The sequence below is a fragment of the Artemia franciscana genome, chromosome 5, assembly GCF_032884065.1.
Source record: "Artemia franciscana chromosome 5, ASM3288406v1, whole genome shotgun sequence".
Lineage (NCBI taxonomy): Eukaryota > Metazoa > Arthropoda > Branchiopoda > Anostraca > Artemiidae > Artemia > Artemia franciscana.
In genome coordinates, this window is record NC_088867.1 from 59,882,302 (window position 1) to 59,901,983 (window position 19,682).

The 19,682-nt window shown below is 34.9% G+C and overlaps 1 protein-coding gene across 2 annotated transcripts in view; it reads left to right on the top strand.

Annotated features, from left to right (window-relative positions):
- LOC136027660 (poly [ADP-ribose] polymerase 1-like) overlaps positions 1 to 19,682 on the top strand; it is a 94,868-nt gene that overhangs the window by 66,596 nt on the left and 8,590 nt on the right. For both annotated transcript variants that reach the window (XM_065705099.1, XM_065705100.1), the window contains 5 exons: positions 1,094 to 1,297; positions 8,010 to 8,210; positions 9,483 to 9,691; positions 10,972 to 11,328; positions 15,320 to 15,448. In XM_065705099.1, coding sequence (XP_065561171.1) covers positions 1,094 to 1,297; positions 8,010 to 8,210; positions 9,483 to 9,691; positions 10,972 to 11,328; positions 15,320 to 15,448 — 1,100 coding nt within the window. The remainder of the gene's footprint in view (positions 1 to 1,093; positions 1,298 to 8,009; positions 8,211 to 9,482; positions 9,692 to 10,971; positions 11,329 to 15,319; positions 15,449 to 19,682) is intronic.

Consider the following 19,682-nt stretch of genomic DNA (forward strand, 5'->3'; position numbering starts at 1 on the left):
ATTGAGGGCTTGCCGAAAGACCTCGAGGAGCAGAAAGCTCTTTTTTCTTTTTTTTTGCAAAGAAGAAACTTTCACATAAGGTGATTGAGAACTAGCAAAAAGATTTCAAGGAGTAGGAAGCTATTTTTTATGCAGATCAGAAACTTTCGGATAAGTTGATTGAGAACTTGCCAAAAGAGGAGCAGAAAGCTTTTATTCTGCAAAGCAGATACTTTCAGATAAGTTGATTGAGGGCTTGCCAAAAGACCTCGAGGAGCAGAAAGCTGTTTTTTTTTGTTTTTTGTTTTTTTTTTGTTTTGTTTTTTGCAAAGAAGAAACTTTCACATAAGGTGATTGAGAACTAGCAAAAAGAGTTCGAGGAGCAGGAAGCTATTTTTTATGCAGATCAGAAACTTTAAGATAAGTTGATTGAGAACTTGCATAAAGAGCTCGAGGAGCAGGAAGCTATTTTTTTGCAAAGCGTAAACTTTCATTAAAGCTGATTGAGAAATTGTAAAAAGACTTCCTGGAGCAGAAAGTCGTTTTTTCTGCAAAGCAGAAACTTTTAGATAAGTTAGACTTCGAAGACCAGAAAACTTTTTTTTTTTTTTTTGCAAAGCAGAAACTTTCAGATATGTTGATTGAGAACTTGCCAAAAGAGGAGCAGAAAGCTATTTTTCTGCAAAGCCGATACTTTCAGATAAGTTGATTGAGAACTTGCCAAAGGACCTCGAGGAGCATAAAGTTTTTTTTTTCTGCAAAACAGAAACTTTAATATAAGTTTTTTGATGCCGGATTTGAGAGTTTGAAATATTCTTAAGAGCATTCGCTCCTCCGGCTCAGAAATCGTCAAAACAAGGCTGGAATGGCATATAATAAGGAGAGAAAAAGAAGAATTCTTGTCGAGGAACGAAAATTCAAACAATCAATTCCTTTTTACTGTCCTTGGTAGTTTTAAGTATAATTTAGTTGTTACAATCGTAGTATTTTCTTAAGATTCGAAAAAAAAATATTGAGGGTAGTTGGGTAATGGTATTAAATTTTAGTGTTATAAAATAATTGCAGCATGGTCATAAGTGGTAATAATAGTAATTAATGAACATTTTTGTTTCAGGAAAGCTTGAGGAAGGAGATAAAGTGTTTGACAAAGCAGAAAGTCGAGGCGTTTATGTTGTTACGGAAGATTTCCTAGATGACATACCGAAAGCAGATAATATTAATGCATTGTTGGAGGAAAAGAATATTGCAACATGGAAAACAGCAAATGTGAAAATGAGATTAAGTTTAAAAGAAGAAAAAAATAAAATCGAAAAGAAACGTAAGTTTATTTCATTAGTTGTCTATTGTTTTAAATTGTATATTATAAATAATTGTAATTCACAGATCATCTCGTGCAAAGAAAAATGTTCAGGGTTCATTGGGTTTGTTATAGCTTGCAGGACTTCATCATGTTCGTTCATCGTGTTTTCGTTGTTTTAAATCATATATCATAGGTTACTGTAGTATAGCTTATTTTCTTATTTACAGATGTGATTGGGCAGATCAAAGCAAAGTATTGATTTACAGTAGTCGATTTTTAGGATGGGGGGGGGGGAGATATTAACCGTTGTAGGGAATATGCTTGTGATTCAATCAATCACTGGGACAAAACATTTTAAAAATGGAGGTCAATTGACTTGGACTTCATCATGTTCGTTCATCGTGTTTTCGTTGTTTTAAATCATATATCATAGGTTACTGTAGTATAGCTTATTTTCTTATTTACAGATGTGATTGGGCAGATCAAAGCAAAGTATTGATTTACAGTAGTCGATTTTTTAGGATGGGGGGGGGATATTAACCGTTGTAGGGAATATGCTTGTGATTCAATCAATCACTGGGACAAAACATTTTAAAAATGGAGGTCAATTGACTTGACTTAAGAATTACTCAATCGTAAGTTCACTAAGAAGGATTCGTTCATCGTGTTTTCGTTGTTTTAAATCATATATCATAGGTTACTGTAGTATAGCTTATTTTCTTATTTACAGATGTGATTGGGCAGATCAAAGCAAAGTATTGATTTACAGTAGTCGATTTTTTAGGATGGGGGGGGGAGATATTAACCATTGTAGGGAATATGCTTGTGATTCAATCAATCACTGGGACAAAACATTTTAAAAATGGAGGTCAATTGACTTGACTTAAGAATTACTCAATCGTAAGTTCACTAAGAAGGATGTTTGGATACTAATGTGTTTGGTGTAAGGTGTAAGGTGTTTAAGGTGTTGAAGGATTAAGGATACTAAGGTGTTTTGGAGAGGAAGCAGGACTAATTATGGACATTAAAACATTTTATGACTAAAAAACTGTAAGATATTAGTCACATACTGGTGTATCACTATAGAGCTGACTGTAAAAATGTGATATTTTTATTAGGAAACTTCAGTTGGCACAGTGTGGGATAAATGTGTTCTAGCCTAGTCCAATTTCTGGTGGGGGGTGGGGAATCAATGGCAATAGACTACTACAGTTTAGGTATAGTACCAGGGAATTGAGTTTCATTCGGTGAAAGAAACAGTTATTTAACTTCTTTCGCCAAATGATTTTTTCCCCCTGTAGAAAGTAAATCCATTAGGTTATTGGACGTCTGGGCATTCGTGACGTCATTCATGTAATAAATGTCTACATAGATAAGACCCTAAGTGAATTTCCTCAAAGTTGTGACACTCTAGATAGTTGTTTTCAAGCCGAAAAACCGCAGTATTCCAATTTTTAGAAAAAAACATTAGTGCTGTTTCTGAGAAAAAATTCACAGATAAATAAATAAATATACATACATAAAATTACTGTTTGTTGTAGTATAAGATTAGCTAATATATTGTCTAGTCCAAAATTGACACGATTGTCACATGGTGGTATGATGTCATTGATTATATTAGAGTACTTGGATAGGTATTTATTGCAAAAAAGCCTATTTGGGCCATTGCAAAAAAATAATAAAAGAAAAACACTTGTTTTTTTTTTTTTTTTTAATTGAATTAAAAGAGTGACAGGATTGATACAAGACACTGAGGTATGCAGGAGTGCTGTTATTGCACGGATAGATGGATTTTAAGAAAATAGTATGTGTACTAGCAGAGGATGTCATAGGGAGGAAGGTTACAAAAGCAGCTGGGAGTATTAACGAAAAGATTCAAGGTTGGAAGAAGAGAGAAGGGTTTATTAAAATATTTTCAGTGGTTAGCTTATGAAGGAACAGTAGGAAATTAAAGAAATTTCTTAAGACATAGTCTGAAACAAAGAGTGAAATCAGGTTAAGGATAAAATTGTTGAGGAGGAAGAAGATGCATTTATTTCCTAAGGCAAAATTAGAAAAGTTACTCAAGGCTGCTGTTCCTTATTATTTAATTTATTTGTTTTATATATATATATATATATATATATATATATATATATATATATATATATATATATATATATATATATATATGAAGCTTGAGACAACATGTTGAAAGTATTGAATATGATTTTAGTATATCGAAGTGGGTCTGGATTTCAGGACAGTTTAACCAAACTTTGATCAGAAAAGGTGATAAAAATGAATGCATTGTTTCTATAGGTATTTGTTTGATTTAGAAGGAAACAAATTACTTAATATGGTTATACGGGTTGGACTAACAGATTTTGTAGGTGAAGTTTGAAAAAAAAAATAGAAGTGTCTTTATCAAATTTTAATTTTAGATTAATAACTGTGAAGTATTTAAATTATCAGGCAACTTCAAAAATTTTTATAGATTGTGAATAGATGCTTAACTCAGCTGATAGAAAAGTTTTAGTAAAGGTCTTTTTTTATTCTTATATTAACGGTGCCAGGCATAATTGAATATCTGATTTGCCGCTAGTCTTTTATCGAGGCTTTTAGGCGAATATTAAATCTTCTTTTGGATCAGTCAATAGAAAAACGATTAGATATAACTTCCTCTGGAAGATTGGAGAGAGTCGTGGGGAATGACTAAACCTGCCCTATTAGCCCTATTTTGGATCTTCTGGAATGATGCAAGCAACGTCTCAGAGTACCAGCGTACAGTGGACATACATACTCGGCAGTGGATCTCATGTAAGTACTTGTAATGTAGGATGATTGAGCTGAGCGGTAGAAGGTTTTTGCAGTATTAGGTTATCCCTATCTTTCTTGGAGCAGGAGGTTCTCATTTTTTCAAGCTAGGGGTTCTAAGAGAGATCTGTGAAGAAGTGGATTCCAAGGAGACGAAGCTCGTCATGCACGGAGATTCGGGCTTAGATTAATATTTAAAAAGTATGTAATTTACTAAATTATTCGATTTAAATTATTTCTTTATAGACTAGATTCTTAAATCAGCTGAAATAAGGTCACATTCTTATTTAGTAGTTTGGGCTGCGCATGAAATTAATATTGCTGAGGTTAAGGGGGAAAGCAAGGTTTGTTTTTACTTTGGTGGGGAATCAGGTAATAAACAGGGTTGTCATTCACCCATGTCTATATAGATTATTTGGACGAATTCCGTCATAGAGAGCACAGCAAAGACAAAGGGAGAACCTGGGTTTGAATGGGTAGGTAACACTCGTAGGGCTATATTACGGAGATGGTTTAAGCATCATAGATAAAAGTGTTAACAAACTGATTGAATTTTGAGGTTTTTGTAAGTCCACGGTTAGGTGGATCGTTTCAAAATTTGTGTTATAGAATATAAATGCTTAAATTAGGAATAGGCTAGAATAGAAAGGTAATGGTAGGTACCGTTCAAATTGACTGACTGGGTGGCTTCACTTTCCAAGGTTGTATTATTAATATTTAACTTGGATGTAGAGAAGGTTTAAAACGTGGACTATTCTAAGTGGGGTGTGTCTACGAACTGAATTTAGATAGAAAGAGCAATCGTATAGTTAATTACTGTGCTAATTAATTAATTAATTTTATTAGGTAATTTAATTATTAATTTAATTAAAATAAATAATTTTAAATCGTTTGTTTATATAACTAATTAAGCTATAAGCTATGGTAATCGTTGTTTTCAAGTATGGCGTTGAAACGCAGATGTATCAAAAATTTGAATAAGTTGTGGTGTTTTCCAGGGGAATTATTCAAAGGTAATTTTAGGCACCCGTTGGAAGAACTGTTTATCAAACAGTTCGCGGTAACGAACTGTAGTAAAGAGCGACTCGGCTCAATAGTAACCGGAACTCTAAAAAATGGAATTTTGCTACCAATAGTTACATCAAAAGAATCGCATTTTAATGCTGAATTCAAATATATAAGTTTCATCAAGATTAGTTTTACCCATCAAAAGTTACGAGCCTGAGAAAATTTGCCTCATTTTCAAAGGTTATTCAATCTTAACGAAAATCACACCATCAGATTCAGCGTATTAGAGAACCTTATTGTAGAAGTTTCAAGCTCCTATCTATAAAAATGTGGAATTTCGCATTTTTTGCCAGAATACAGATCACGGATGCGTGTTTATTTGTTTGTTCCTTTGTTTGTTTTTGTTTTTCCCCAGGGGTGATCGTATCGACCCAGTGGTCCTAGAATCTTGCGAGAGCGCTCATTCAAACGGAAATGAAAAGTTTTAGTGCCCTTTTTAAGTGACCAAAAAAATTGGAGGGCACCTAGCCCCCTCCCACGCCAATTATTTTCCCAAAGTCACCGGATCAAAATTCTAAGATAGCCATTTTATTCAGCGTAGTCGAAAAACCTTATAACTATGTCTTTGGGGGCGACTTACTCCCCCACAGTTCCCATGGGAGGGGCTGCAAGTTACAAACTTTGACCAGTGCTTACATATACTAATGGTTATTTGGAGGTGTAGACGTTTTCAGGGGGATTTTTAGGTTGGGGGGAGGGTTGGAATTGGGACAAAATTGGGACCCCATTCTTAAGGAATTGGGACAAAATTTTAGCTTTAGTCTAAAGAGCGAGGTATCCACGAGGGTTGAACCCCCTCATATACGCAATAAAACATACGAATATAGAAGTTTGTTAAGTAAGTTAATTCGTAAGTTACGTATATTTTTTACCAATGAAAACGTTTGTAAAAAATTAAAAGTTCTAGTATGCTTTTTTAAGTAATCAAAAAATTGGAGGGCAACTAGGCCTCCTCCCTCGCTCCTTTTTTCTCAAAATCTTCCGATTAATTGCAATTAATTAATATGCAAATTTCGTTTTAATTATTTATGTGCGGAGAGCCAAGATCAAAACATGCATTAATTCAAAAACGTCCAGAAATTAAATAAAAAATAAGTTTTTTTAAATGAAAGTAAGGAGCAACATCAAAACTTAAAACGAACAGAAATTACTCCGTATATGAAAGGGGCTTTTCCTCCTCAACGTCCCGCTCTTTACGCTAAAGTTTCTTACTGTTTTAAAAATAGAGTTAAGAGAAAGAGTCAAACTTAACGTAAAGAGCGGGGCGTTGATGAGGAAGCAGCCCCTTTCACATACGGAGTAATTTCTGTTCGTCTTAAGTTTTAGTGTTGCTCCTTACTTTCATTTTTAAAAAAAACTTGTTTTTTTATTTAATCATACAGTAAAAGTTCAGAAAAATTTGGTTCCTTTCAACTATCTAAGGATATAAGCAAAGGAAGGCTAAAATGGTTCAACCACTTTTTACCCATAAAGGGCTACTATAGCTCGTTCTTTTTGATGAACCAGATACTGCCAGCAGGATATCTTTTGATTTGGTGGAAAGAGGTCTTAAGAAAAGACTATAAGGAAGCATGAATTTTATGGGAGGGAGGAAAGAGTGAGGTACTGAGCAGACTGGTAAAAAAGTAGGCATGACCAGCTGTATTGGCCTCAAGACGGCTTGCTACTGTTATATGGTATTATTCGTTGTAGTAATTAAATCAAATTCGTTCAGTTACATTGGAAAAGCAATTCGATAATACAAGTTGTACATTGATCTATAATATGTATGACTCCCGCATTAGAGCTAGAAACTTTTGCGCCTCTGTCCAATGTTTAGGTAATGAATTAGGTTATTTAGCGTAACTGAACATTTGATATATGTAATGTCTAATATATAATACCTAATAGTATATGTAATTTCTAAATATCTCTAACTTGGAGTTACGGGCGAAATAGTTCGGATTGTTCTGGGTACCCGACTGACTCACCGTATTTCAAACAGTAGGTTGTACGAAAAATGCGGTTCAATCCCGCTTTCTAGGGCTATAATGAAAGAAAGGTTGAGATGGCTAGGCCACGTTCTGCGGATGCAGGATGACAGATTGCCGAAGATTGTCCTTTTTGGCCCACCGTCTGGGGTTACTCGGAAAGCAGGCCGTCCTCGTCTGGGTTGGGAGGATGTCATAAATAAAGATTTAAAGGAAATGGGAAGTTCCTGGGAGGGTGTAAAGAGGGAGGCCTTGAATAGATTAGGTTGGAGGAGGAGCGTGCTTAGCTGTGTTGGCCTCAGGTGGCTTGATGCTGCAGTGAGTTATTAGTAGTAGTAGTAGTAGTAGTCTAACTTGGAGCGTTTCGGTATCTGTTTAATAAATAAACAGCTGAATTTTGCTACAAATTCTGTTCAAAACGTTTGCTCAAGCTTCCAAAATCATCTCTCAATTCTTAAAAATCGACCTAGAATAATCACTCTTGAAGAATAAGTTTCGATTTTATTCCATGTGACAGTAATTGCAAACGATTTTGCTAACTTCATATCAATATTTGCGAAGTGGCTTGCCAAACATCAAAGTCTCTATTTAGCAAAATCTGTGCCCCCTTCCCACAGTTCTTAGAAAGACCGAACTGTATTCATTTCCAATGGTCTTCCGAGATCAGTCAAGGTCTGTAAAAAAAAAAAAAAAAATTGAGAAATCGCTTATTAAAGTTACTTGTTTACATTGGAAAGAATGACCAATATTATGCTTTGAACAAAGTCATTATGCTTTGAACAACAATGTCAATTGAACAGTATTTTATTATTTTGAAATGAATAATTTTTATACCTTTTTCTACTGCTATTATTTTATGAGAATGTGCCTAAGGTAACTCTACCTTTTGTTTTCAGCAAAGTACTCTAAAGAAAATGAGCGAGTTCGTCTTCAGCTGAAAGGAGGAGGAGTTGTTGATCCTGAATCTGGATTAGACAGCGTTGCCCATGTCTACAAAGATAAGGATGGGACCCTGTACAGTGCCGTTCTAGGTCAAGTTGATATACAACGAGATAAGAACTCATTTTACAAGCTTCAGGTGCTTCAAAGTGACAAAGGTAGGTTTAACTTACTTCTGTTGCTGCTTTTAGATACTTTTTCTGAAATTTTGCTTTGAGAGCTGTCCTGTGGCTTTCCAACTTATGTCATCATTGAGGACGGTTTATATACTTGCGACAATGAATAGCTTCGTATTCAGCTGAGGGGCGTCAATTCTTGAAAATATAGGGGAGGGGATCTTTCCGATGAAGATACAAAAAAAATCTACTTTTCGTGCGTTTTCAATTTTCAAAAAACATCTTTTTTTTTAATTTTTCAGTGAAAATGCAGTGCGACTTCCCCTAAAGCCCGTCTCGATTCGACAGTTTTACTTTAAAATTTCAAGGACGTCCATTACAATTGTTTTTGCTGGTCAAACTGCCACGATCCTGCTTCCCTTAAATAGGTCTTTTTTTTCTTGTCTCGCTTGCCCTATTCCTCGGGCATATAAATACAAATTGACAGAGATCAAGTTAGATTAGGACTCGGGGGATATTCTGTTCAAACTCCTTGTGTTAAATCACTTTGATTTTGAAAAATGGGAGAGGGGTAGCATTAAAGGCGGTTCTGAGGTTAGTGGATCTTGGGGGCAGAAATTTCAATGTAAAATCCCTCTTCTTAACAATATTAATTTAATTGGAATTAAGAAAATTTAAACAGTTTCAATGAAGGCTCGCTTCGGGGATTATCGCTTACTCTGTCTATCAAATGGACAAGTATATTTAATGAGGCAATATATTAATCTAAGATTACAAAGAAAATTTTTGTGTGGCTAATAAAAATGCACAATAGAGGGCCTTGTGCATATTCGCTTAATCGGTTGTTTAAATCGATAAACGTCGATTTACGTTGGCGATATATTATTTCTGCTACGATAAAGAAAATAGTTAAGCGGCTCATAGATGTATAGTTTCACAGACAACATGTAAAACGTGACTATGCTGGGGGCGGGGGTAGAAAATCTCCATTCAAGGGTTTTCGACCACGGTGATTCCAAGGGTATGCTTTTTACATCGATATGCCATGTTTCCGAGGATTTTCTAGTTCTTTTTTTCGAAATTACCATAATTTTTTTGCTATCACTTTACAATTCCAAGCTTAGAATGGTAATGAATAATAGTTATCATTCTTTAATCAGTGTGTAAAGTTGATTCTTTTTTATTTGAAAATTTATTTTCAAATGTGTTTTTAATTTTTGGTTGCTATAGGCTATCAAACTATTATCATAAGTTATCTCATTTCGTTTTATTTTTCTGATAATAATGTCTAATTTTATCTTCTTTTCTGCTTAGGTGGAAAATATTGGGTCTTCCGTTCATGGGGAAGAATTGGAACCACAATTGGTGGCAACAAGGTTGAGGAAATGGATTCAGTCTTCGATGCTAAGCAGCATTTTGAAAGATTGTATGCTGAAAAAAGTGGCAACGAATGGAGCGATAGACATAACTTCGTTAAGTTACCTGATAAAATGTATCCCCTGGAGCTGGACTACGGTGCTGATGTAAGTAAATCTAGGCCTACTATTTTTGGTAATTAAATTTAAAAAATGTCTGCTACTACTACTACTACTCACCGCAGCACCAAGCCGCCTGAGGCCAACACAGCTACGCATGCTCCTAGTTCAGCCCCATCTTTTCAAGGCCTCCCTCTTTACACCCTCCCAGGCAGTTTCCATCTACTTTAACTCTTTATTTGTGACATCCTCCCACCTTACACGAGGACGACCTGCTTTCCGTTTGCCCCAGGCGTTTGGCCAAAAAGGACAATCTTCGGCAATCTGTCATCCTTCATTCGCAGAACGTGGCCTAGCTATCTATTTTCATTCGCTTTTCGGAGCGCCCATGCTTCAGAGCAATATTTGACCACTGTCATCACTGTAACTTCCAGTATTCTAATCTTGGTTTGCAGACTTATCTTCATATTCATCCAAACTTTTTGATAACTGTGGAAAAAACTCCCTGAGCCTTGACTATTCTACTTTTAACATTTTCACTGCTCCCACCATCTTTACTAATAATGCTACCAAAATGAAGAGGCCCACCTGATCAATCTTTTCATCTTCACTTAATCCTAGCCTTAGTGACTTAGCCTTCTTAATATTAATTTTCAAACCTATTCTAGCACCCTGAACTGGCAAAACCTCTAAAAATTCGTTCATTTTGTCAATGTCAATGTTTTGACATTCGATATTTTGAATGACATTCAAAATATCAATGTTTAGTAAAGTAAATAAGTAAATTTCCTGTAAAAACCAAAAACCAAAAGTAACTATTTAACTACCTGATGTACAAAACAAATCATCGTGTCCAAACATTAAAGGGTATATTTGACATGTGTATAAAATAAGAAGGAAAAGCGAAAGACGATTCCTGGAACTGTTGACGGCAACCGATTTTGATGCCCAATAATTTGCTGAAACTCAGATGGCTGAGTTTGATCTTGATCAGATGGCTGAGCTGATTGAGTTTGAGCTTCATAACGAAGCTTGGGTTTGAGCTTGAAAATGCCACTTGGCATTGCTTGAGCGTATTTGTCCCCTCACCATCATCTTTACCGATTTTTTGTTGATTTTTATTATTGTATTTTTCTCTCTTGTGTTTTATGTTGTTATTAATCCACCTTAATTATTTTTTGTGGGTATGTTATAAATGAGTAAAGTGAAAAAAATTAAAACAATGATATAGAAAAGATTTACATTCCGAAAGGAACAGATAGCTTAGATTTAAACGACTCTTGGACCTACATACCAGTTGTTGCCTCTCACTATTGTTATCATTCCAGGTTACGGATTCAATTGAGAAAATGTCCGTTGAAGCTTCAAAGTCATCACTACCAAAACCTGTTAAAGAACTTATCTGCCTCCTATTTGATATTGATAATATGAAAAAACAGATGGCTGAATTTGAGCTTGATCTCACCAAAATGCCGCTTGGCAAACTAAGCCGCAAGCAAATTGAACAGGCCTACTCCGTTCTTAAAGAAGTTGAAGAGCTTTTGAAAAATAAAGAAGGTGACGCAGAATCATCAAATAAGGGAAATGCCAAGTTTATCGATGCCTCAAACCGTTTCTTCACGCTTATTCCGCATGACTTCGGGCTGAACCAACCTCCTCTACTGGACAATCATGAGATAGTCAAGGTTCTCCCATTTCTTCTCCGTTTCTAGCTTCCAAGTTAGGCAGGAAAACTGAGACTAGAATCTACTAAATATAAATAACTAACTAAAAAAATTATAACTAAAAATAAAATAAACTAAAAAAAAATATAAGTAGAAAATGAAAATAAATTACTGAGAATCTGCTAAATATAAATAACTAACTAAAAATAATAACTAAAAATAAAATAAAAGAAAAATACAAATAAATTACTGAGAATCTACTAAATATTAATAACTAACTAAAACAAGAGCTAAGAGCTCATATGGCACTTGTGACGAGGCGAGAAGAGCTAAGAGCCAAGAGATCATATGGTATGAGCTCTAACAAAATTCTATGAATCAATAGATTGATTTAAAAAGGAAAATAAGAGGCTTAATGCCGGTCAAGATTTAAAATAAGAGCTCTGAGTCACAAAGTCCTTCTAAATATCAAAATTCATTAAGATCCGATCACCCACTCGTAAGTTATAAATCCCTAATTTTTTCTAATTTTTCCTCTCCCTTTTGCCCCCCAGATGGTCGAATCTGGGAAAACGACTTTATCAAGTCAAATTGTGCAGCTCCATCCACCAAGCTTCATCCCGATTCCTCCACTCCAAGTGTTTTTCCAAGATTTCTCCCTCTAACTCCCCCCCCCCCCCAATGTCAAAAGATCTGGTCGGGATTTGAAATAAGAGCTTTGAGACATGAATTCCTTCTAAAAATCAAATTTCATTACGATCCGATCATCTATTCGTAAGATAAAAATACCCCAATTTTCATGTTTTCCAAGAAATCCGGTTTCCCCCTCCATTTCCCCCGAATGTCACAGGATCTGGTCGGAATTTGAAATTACAACTTTAAAGCACAAGATTCTTCTAAATATCAAATTTCATTAAGATCTGGTCACCCTTTCGTAAGTTATAAATACCTCAATTTTCAAAATTACCCCCCCCCCCCAATTCCACCAAAGAGAGCAGATCCGGTCCAGTTATGTCAGTCACGTATCTTAGAAAGGTTTCTATTCTTCCCATCCAGTTTCATCCTGATCTCACCGCACTAAGTATTTTCTAAGATTTCCGGTCCCCCCAACTGCCCCCCCCCCCAATTACGCTTGATCCGGTTGAGATTTAAAATAAGATATCTGAGTTACAAGGTTCTTCTAAATATGAAGTTTCATGAAGATCCGATCACTCCTTCGTAAGTTAAAAATACGTCAATTTTTCTTATTTTTCAGAATTACCCCCCCCCCCCCCCAATTGAGCGGATCCCATCCAATTATGTAAATCACGTATGCAAGACTTCTGCTTATTTTTCCAACCAAGTTTCATCCCAATCCCTCCAATCAAAGCGTTTTCCATCATTTTAGGTTTCCTCACCCCAAACTTCCCCCAATGTCACCAGATCCGGTCAGGATTTAAAATAAGAGCTTTGAGACAAGATATCCTTCTAAATATCAAATTTCATGGAGATCCAATCACCCGTTCGTAAGTTAAAAATACCTCATTTTTTCTAATTTTTCATAATTACCCCCCCCCCCCCCAACTACCCCAAAGAGAGCGGATCCGTTCTGGTTATGTCAATAATGTATCTAGGACTCGTGTTTTTTTTTCCACCAAGTTTCATCCCGATCCCTCCACTCTTAAGTGTTTTCCAAGTTTTAGGTTTCCCCCTCCCAACTCCCCCCCCCAATTTCACCAGATCCGGTCGGGTTTAAAATAAGAGCTCTGAGCCACGATATCCTTCTAAATATCAAACTTCATTGAGATCCGATCACCCGTTCGTAAGTTAAAAATATCTCATTTTTTTTAATTTTTCAGAAATACCCCCTTGCCCCCCAACTACCCCAAAGAGAGCGGATCCGTTCCGTTTATGTCAATCATCTATCTAGGACTTGTGTTTATTTTTCCCATTATGTTTCATCCCGATCCCTCCACTCTAAGTGTTTTCCAAGTTTTAGGTTTCCCCCTCCCAACTCCCCGCCCCCGTTACCAGATCCGTTCGGGATTTAAAATAAGAACTCTAAGACACGATATCCTTCTAAACATCAAATTTCATTGAGATCCGATCACCCGTTCGTAAGTCGAAAATACCTCATTGTTTCTAATTTTTAAGAATTACTCCCCCCCCCCCAACTACCCCGAAGAGAGTGAATCAGTTCCGATTATGTCAATCATGTATCTGGGACTTGCGCTTATTTTTCCCATCAAGTTTCATCCCGATCCCTCCGCTCTAAGTGTTTTCCAAAATTTTAGGTTCCCCCCCCCTCCAACTCCCCCCAATGTCATCAGATCCGGTCGGGATTTAAAATAAGAGCTCTGAGACACAATATCATTCCAAACATCAAATTTCATTAAGATCCAATCACCCGCTCATAAGTTAAAAATATTTCATTTTTTCTATTTTTTCCGAATTAAGACTGTTATCAACTCAATTTGTGCAGGTCCCTGACACACCTAGCAATTTTCATCTTCCTAGCACGTCCAGAAGCACTGGACCCCCCCCCCCCCAACACCCCTCAAAGAGCGGATCTGGTCCGGTTATGTCAATCACGCATCTAGAGCTTGTGTTTATTCTCGAACTCGCCAAAGCACTAGGAATCCTCCCAACTCCCCAAAGAGATCAGATCTGGTCCGGTTATGTCAATAACGAATCTAGGACTTGTGCTTATTCTTCCTATCAAGTTTCATCCTGATCTCTCCACTTGAAGTGCTTTCCAAGATTTCTGTTTCCCCCCTCCACCCCCCAATGTCCCTGGATCCGATGTGAATTGAAAATGGAGCATCTGAGGCATCTGGAAATGCTCGAACTAGCAAAACCGGGACCGACAGACAGATAGAAATCGCGATCGGTATCTGTCACTCGGTAAATACCAAGTGCCATAATAACTAAAAATAGACTAAAAATAAATAAATGAAAAATTAACTTGTTTTGCAAATCACGCACTAGCAATATACGAAAGATGGGCGAGCAGTCGTGACTTTTCTAAAGGTGGCTAAGGTATGCAAAGGATTACACTAAAATTAGACATACATTTTTCATGCATTTATTGTATACATTAGTGAAGTAAATATTGAAAAAATAAGCAGCCACTAATTTTTTAATTACTTGTATGTGCTAAATAATATTATGTAGTTATTAGTACTAATTAGCCCGAAAGATAAAATTCGTTTTGCAAACCGCAGACTTTAAAGTGATATGAACGATGGGCAATCTTGATATTGTTTTATTTGTGTTCTTACGAACTGCTACAGAACCCTACTGAATATAGGCCTTTTTCCGCCGTCCAAGTTTTATTTATAGTTTTTGTTTGCGTGTGGAAACAGAACACAAAAACAACTTTGCTACTAGCAATTTATTGAATTGCATCACGTTATGCTATTAATTGTATTTTATTATTATAATATAACTTTAATATAAAATAAATATTATATTATATGTTATGAATTATATATATTATAATATTAATAAAAAATATAATATATTATGTATTATATTATTGTATTGATCGAGGGAAAATTTTAAGAATAGGACAGCAAACTATAAACTTAGGTTTCAAATAGCGTTTCCAACTTTAAATAAAAATATTCGGGTCGAGTAAGCATAAATAAGCATAATAATGGCGTACAAAACTAAAAACAAAAGTTTCCCGCAATTTTTCTTAAATAAACTAATGTAAAAGTTTTATTTTTTCAAATTTTTTGAATTTTTCGCTAAAAATCTATGAGTGAGTTTCTCTTGTAGCGTTTTCAATGGTTAGGGGGGCTAACTAAGAATTGTGAGCAAAATTATATTTTGCTAGAATGGCAAAAGTATTATATATGTTCATTTGTTTTATATTTATATACAAATATGCATATATATATCATACATATATACATATATATATATATATATATATATATATATATATATATATATATATATATATATATATATATAATGTGTGTGTGTGTGTAGTCGTAAATATGTTTATATTTGTATATTTATTTAGTCCAAGCTGGAAATGCTGGATAGTCTGATGGAGATTGAAGTTGCTTATAAGCTGCTTAAGAGCGGGGAGGAAGACAAAACCAAGGATCCTATTGACAGGCATTATGAACAACTTAATTCCAAAATTGAGGTAAGTTGTTTAATTGGTATTGTCTGAATTTTATCTCCTCTTCCTTTTTATCAAGTTTTGGCATTCACTTAATTTAGTAATTAATATAATTCTTTTTTGAATTAACAAATACAGTTTATACAATGCAGACAGTGAGGTAAAATTGAATTTTAGCACAAGAAATAAATCAATAACAAAGAATTCAGACTTCGAAAAAGAAAAGAACAGGGCGAAGGGCGGCTAACTGGAGAAAAAAAAGGTAACGAGATAGGTGTGATAATCACCAAAAACATCGAAATTATTTGAATAGTTCGCTAGTGTAAGCTGGAAGAACCATCTTCTTTAAAAACCCAAGCTGTCTTTTCATAGTTGAAAATAGTTTGGAAGAACAGGAAGAAAAGTCAGCGAACCAAGGTTAGAATACTGGAAGCTACAGTGGTGAAGGGGCTCAAGTACTGTTCTGAAGCGTGGGCTCTCAGACACACGGAGAATTTGCTAGATGTTTCCCAGAGAAATTGACTATGGGTTGTTTTGGGGGCCCGACTGACTGTATCACAAACAGTAAGCTGTACGAAAATTAATTTCAATTCCACTTTCTAGGGCTACAATAACAGAAAGGTTGAGTTGAAATGGCTTAGATAGGTTCTGCGGATTAAAGATGGCAGATTGTCAGATTGACCTTACGGGCCAAACGAAAAGCAGGTTGTCCCCAAATTATGTGGGAGGGCGTAAAAAGAGAGTCTTTGAATAGATTGAGATAGAGAAAGCGCGAGTGTAGTTGTGTTGGACTCAGTTGGCTTAGTGCCGCGATGGGTTGTTAGCAATAGTAGTAGTATTTATTCACAATGAGAAGAAGTTGATACCTTGAACTTCGTCTCACTCACGCATTCTTAACAAACGGAAAAATAAACTCGTTCCTCGCTCTTGATAAATGAATATTTAATTTTTTAATCAAAAGTGTCAGTCCATTCGAAAAGTGATCTTTAAAAGTAAAATTTCTAAACACCATGTTCTTAAACTAAAATGAAAAACTTGTTTCAAATCAAAAATATCAAGAAATAAAGAAGATGTTTTTAGTTTTTCTTGGGTGTTCTAAAACACCCAAAATTTTTATTGATTTATTGATTAGTAAATTTTTATTGATTTAAAACTAATTAAATAATCAAAAAAGTTAATTATTAGAATTAAAAACTTGCACCCCAACCTCAGTGTTTTTGGTTTTTTTTTTGTCCGTCCTAGATTTTGAAAACAACTTCTTGGTATTTAAATTTTAAAATTAACCCCCCCCCCCTTCTAAATTCTGAAAAATTATCTTCCTCCCCTTAATTTCTGTGAATGCACGTCACTGATTTTCTTTGGCTTAATAACATTAGAATGTATGTGTAGAGGTATGAGAGGTATGTAACGATTGTATCTAAAACAAAGCAATGAAAATGGCAGTATGATTAATTTTTATTACTATGTTAAAATGAAATCATATCTGTAACGAACTTACTTCTGTAATATGTATAATTTCGTTTTTTAACCCTGTGTAGTATTTTAATTCCTTTTCCTAGTAGAAACGAGGAAGTAGTAATGGCTTGATAGACATAACGTGTCTATACATTTGTGATATACATTAAAGTTAATTAATATCGAAAAGCGAGTAGCTAATAATGACTTAGTTTCTAATAGTTTCTAAAAATTTTAATTATGAAGATCTAATTACATAGAAAACTTAAATAAAAATCAATAAAAAAATAAAAGGAAATAAAATATGAAAATATCAAACTATGTATGCGCTTCCTTTTTAAGCAATCTTTTTGTTATTGCTCGTTTTCGGAAATGTTTCGACGCATTTCATGGAAAATTCTGCGGAAATTCCATGAGATTCAGTCTTAACTCTTTTGGAAATGTTTCAACGCATTATCGATTCACATGCTATTTTCTCTGTTGAGAAGTGGGATAAACCGTTTTCTCTGCAGTGTCTTATAGAATTGGTATGGTAATGCGTCCATACGGGTGCGGCTAGGTAGCCAGCTGAGCAAATCTATCACTGTTCGGAAAGGTGTGAAACAAGGATCTTTGCTTATTCCAGACCTTTTCAATAATGCCATCCGAACGGTTACAAAAAATATTCTTCCATTTCTAATTGAGCCCCATATTGATGTCAGCCACCTCTGTTACGCAGACGATATCCTTTTATTATCAGATGATCTCCAGGTTCTCTAAAATACAATTCATATAGTTTTATCTAGTATCAATGAGATTGGGCTTCAAGTTGCCTTCTCCAAAACTGAGCTTCTTGTCTACGGTTCGCCTCAACAACATTCCGTTATTATCAATGTTGGCCCAGAAACTATTTCTGCATCGTCTTCTCTGAATTATTTAGGTATCTCGTTTGTATCAAATGTTAACACTACTAAAACACTTTTCATCCCGGCGTTGAAACAAATGCTTAGAAAATCGTACGGGCGACTTTTTTGAGTTAAAGGTCAGTTTCACAAAATATCCCTGGGCAGACTTGGCAACACTTTTTTCGCACCGCATTTCTTCTTCTTTGTTCCTTTGTGGAAATTTTTTTCACAATATCTAAACGGAAGAAAATTAGATTTCTATTCTTCCGTTTTTGTAAATGTCTTCTGCAATTGCGGCTTTGGACTCGCAACCGGTACATTTCGAGGAGATGACGTTTTTTGTATTTCTTCAAAAATGGGCCAGCTTGTGGACAGTTTCTGTAGGCGTCGAGAAAATATTGTCGACTTTCCATTTAATTGTATAGCTTAATTGTGTTTCTTAAGTAACTGAGATGTTATTTGTTTTCGTGAGTGTTTTCTTGTTTTCATTTTATTTTGTTTTTCTGTATTTTTGTACTTTTAAGTGGATTTAATGTATGCAAAGAGGGTTGAAATTAATTATTATTATTATTACATGGAAAATTCAACGATTATATTGAACAAAGATTTTGCCAAGCAGTTTTGATTAAAAGTCGACATTTGGCTTTCGATTGGTAACTTTAGTAATTTGTTGCTTTGAATTTTATCTAAACAGCAGCAACAGTCATGGAAGTTGAAAATCTTTATGGTAATTCAAATTATTCATTAGTGCAAATCACAAATTTTGTTAATCACAACATTTTTTCTCTGTCTTACCCTACAGTTAGATTATAATAAACCAAGAAAAAAAACACTTGTCTGCGTTTGTACTTGACATCTACCTAGTACCAAGATTTTTTCACAATTTTCCAATTTTCATTGTAAGAGGCACTATGATATTAAGCTAATTTTCATTCTTATTATTTTAAAATCTCCCCCTAACAAGTGGCTAATGTCCTCCTGGATTTTTTTGCCCTTGCCCATAGATTTTGAAAAATAGTTTTTTATTGGTATTTGCATTGAAAAATTGATGAATAGAAAGAGGCAAAGTTCTTTTAGTTATGAAGAAATAGAACAGGTGTATAAATTAGACCAAACAAATTTTTATATCCTCTGTCTAAAATTAAATTCTTTCTATATACCCTTTCTATTTACCCCAGGTGTAACTTAAGTGCATTTGAATCATTACAGCAGTTAAAGCTGAAATGATATATATTTATAAGCTTTGTGAAAGCTAAATTGGACTTGAAGCCCTTTCTTCTTTAATGAAAAAAAAAAAATCCATTCTCTGTCAGATTTTTTTTTTTTTTTTTTTTTTTTTTTTTTTTTTTTTTTTTTTTTTTTTTTTTTTTTAGCCAAGCAAGGGAATAATACCCAGCCCTGAAACCAGTGTTGTATCTGACTCCTAGCGTCGTCTTAGATAGTGCTGTCAATGCTATAGTCTCTTTAGCTTTAGTGGTAGAGTTGGGTCTCAGAAAGACTCAGACAGGATTGGAAAAGGTCCATAATGACTTTCAGTGGTAGTTGGCAGTGGCAGTAACAGATGATACTATAAGTTTTTTTAGTTGGGGAATATCCTTTTTAGGTTAAAAAAAAACTTCTTTGAAGATCTGAAAGCATGTCACGCTCAGTGTCGTTGGAAGGTCTGCTTCATATCAAAGATCCCAAGGGCGAACCAATATTTCATGAACATTTAGGTTTAGGTTTTTTCTTTGTGCTCTCACTCTAGTGTAAGTACAGAGAGGTCACTTTCCAAGTTGGCTAATATAAAGAATAAACTAAGGATATTATGGGATGCCAGTGCTTTGTTGCGTATGAATTAACTTGTGCGACAGTCTTCATGCTCCATTAATTCACTAGCTCTCCATAACACTTAAAGAAATGGCATTTAAATGAAGAGG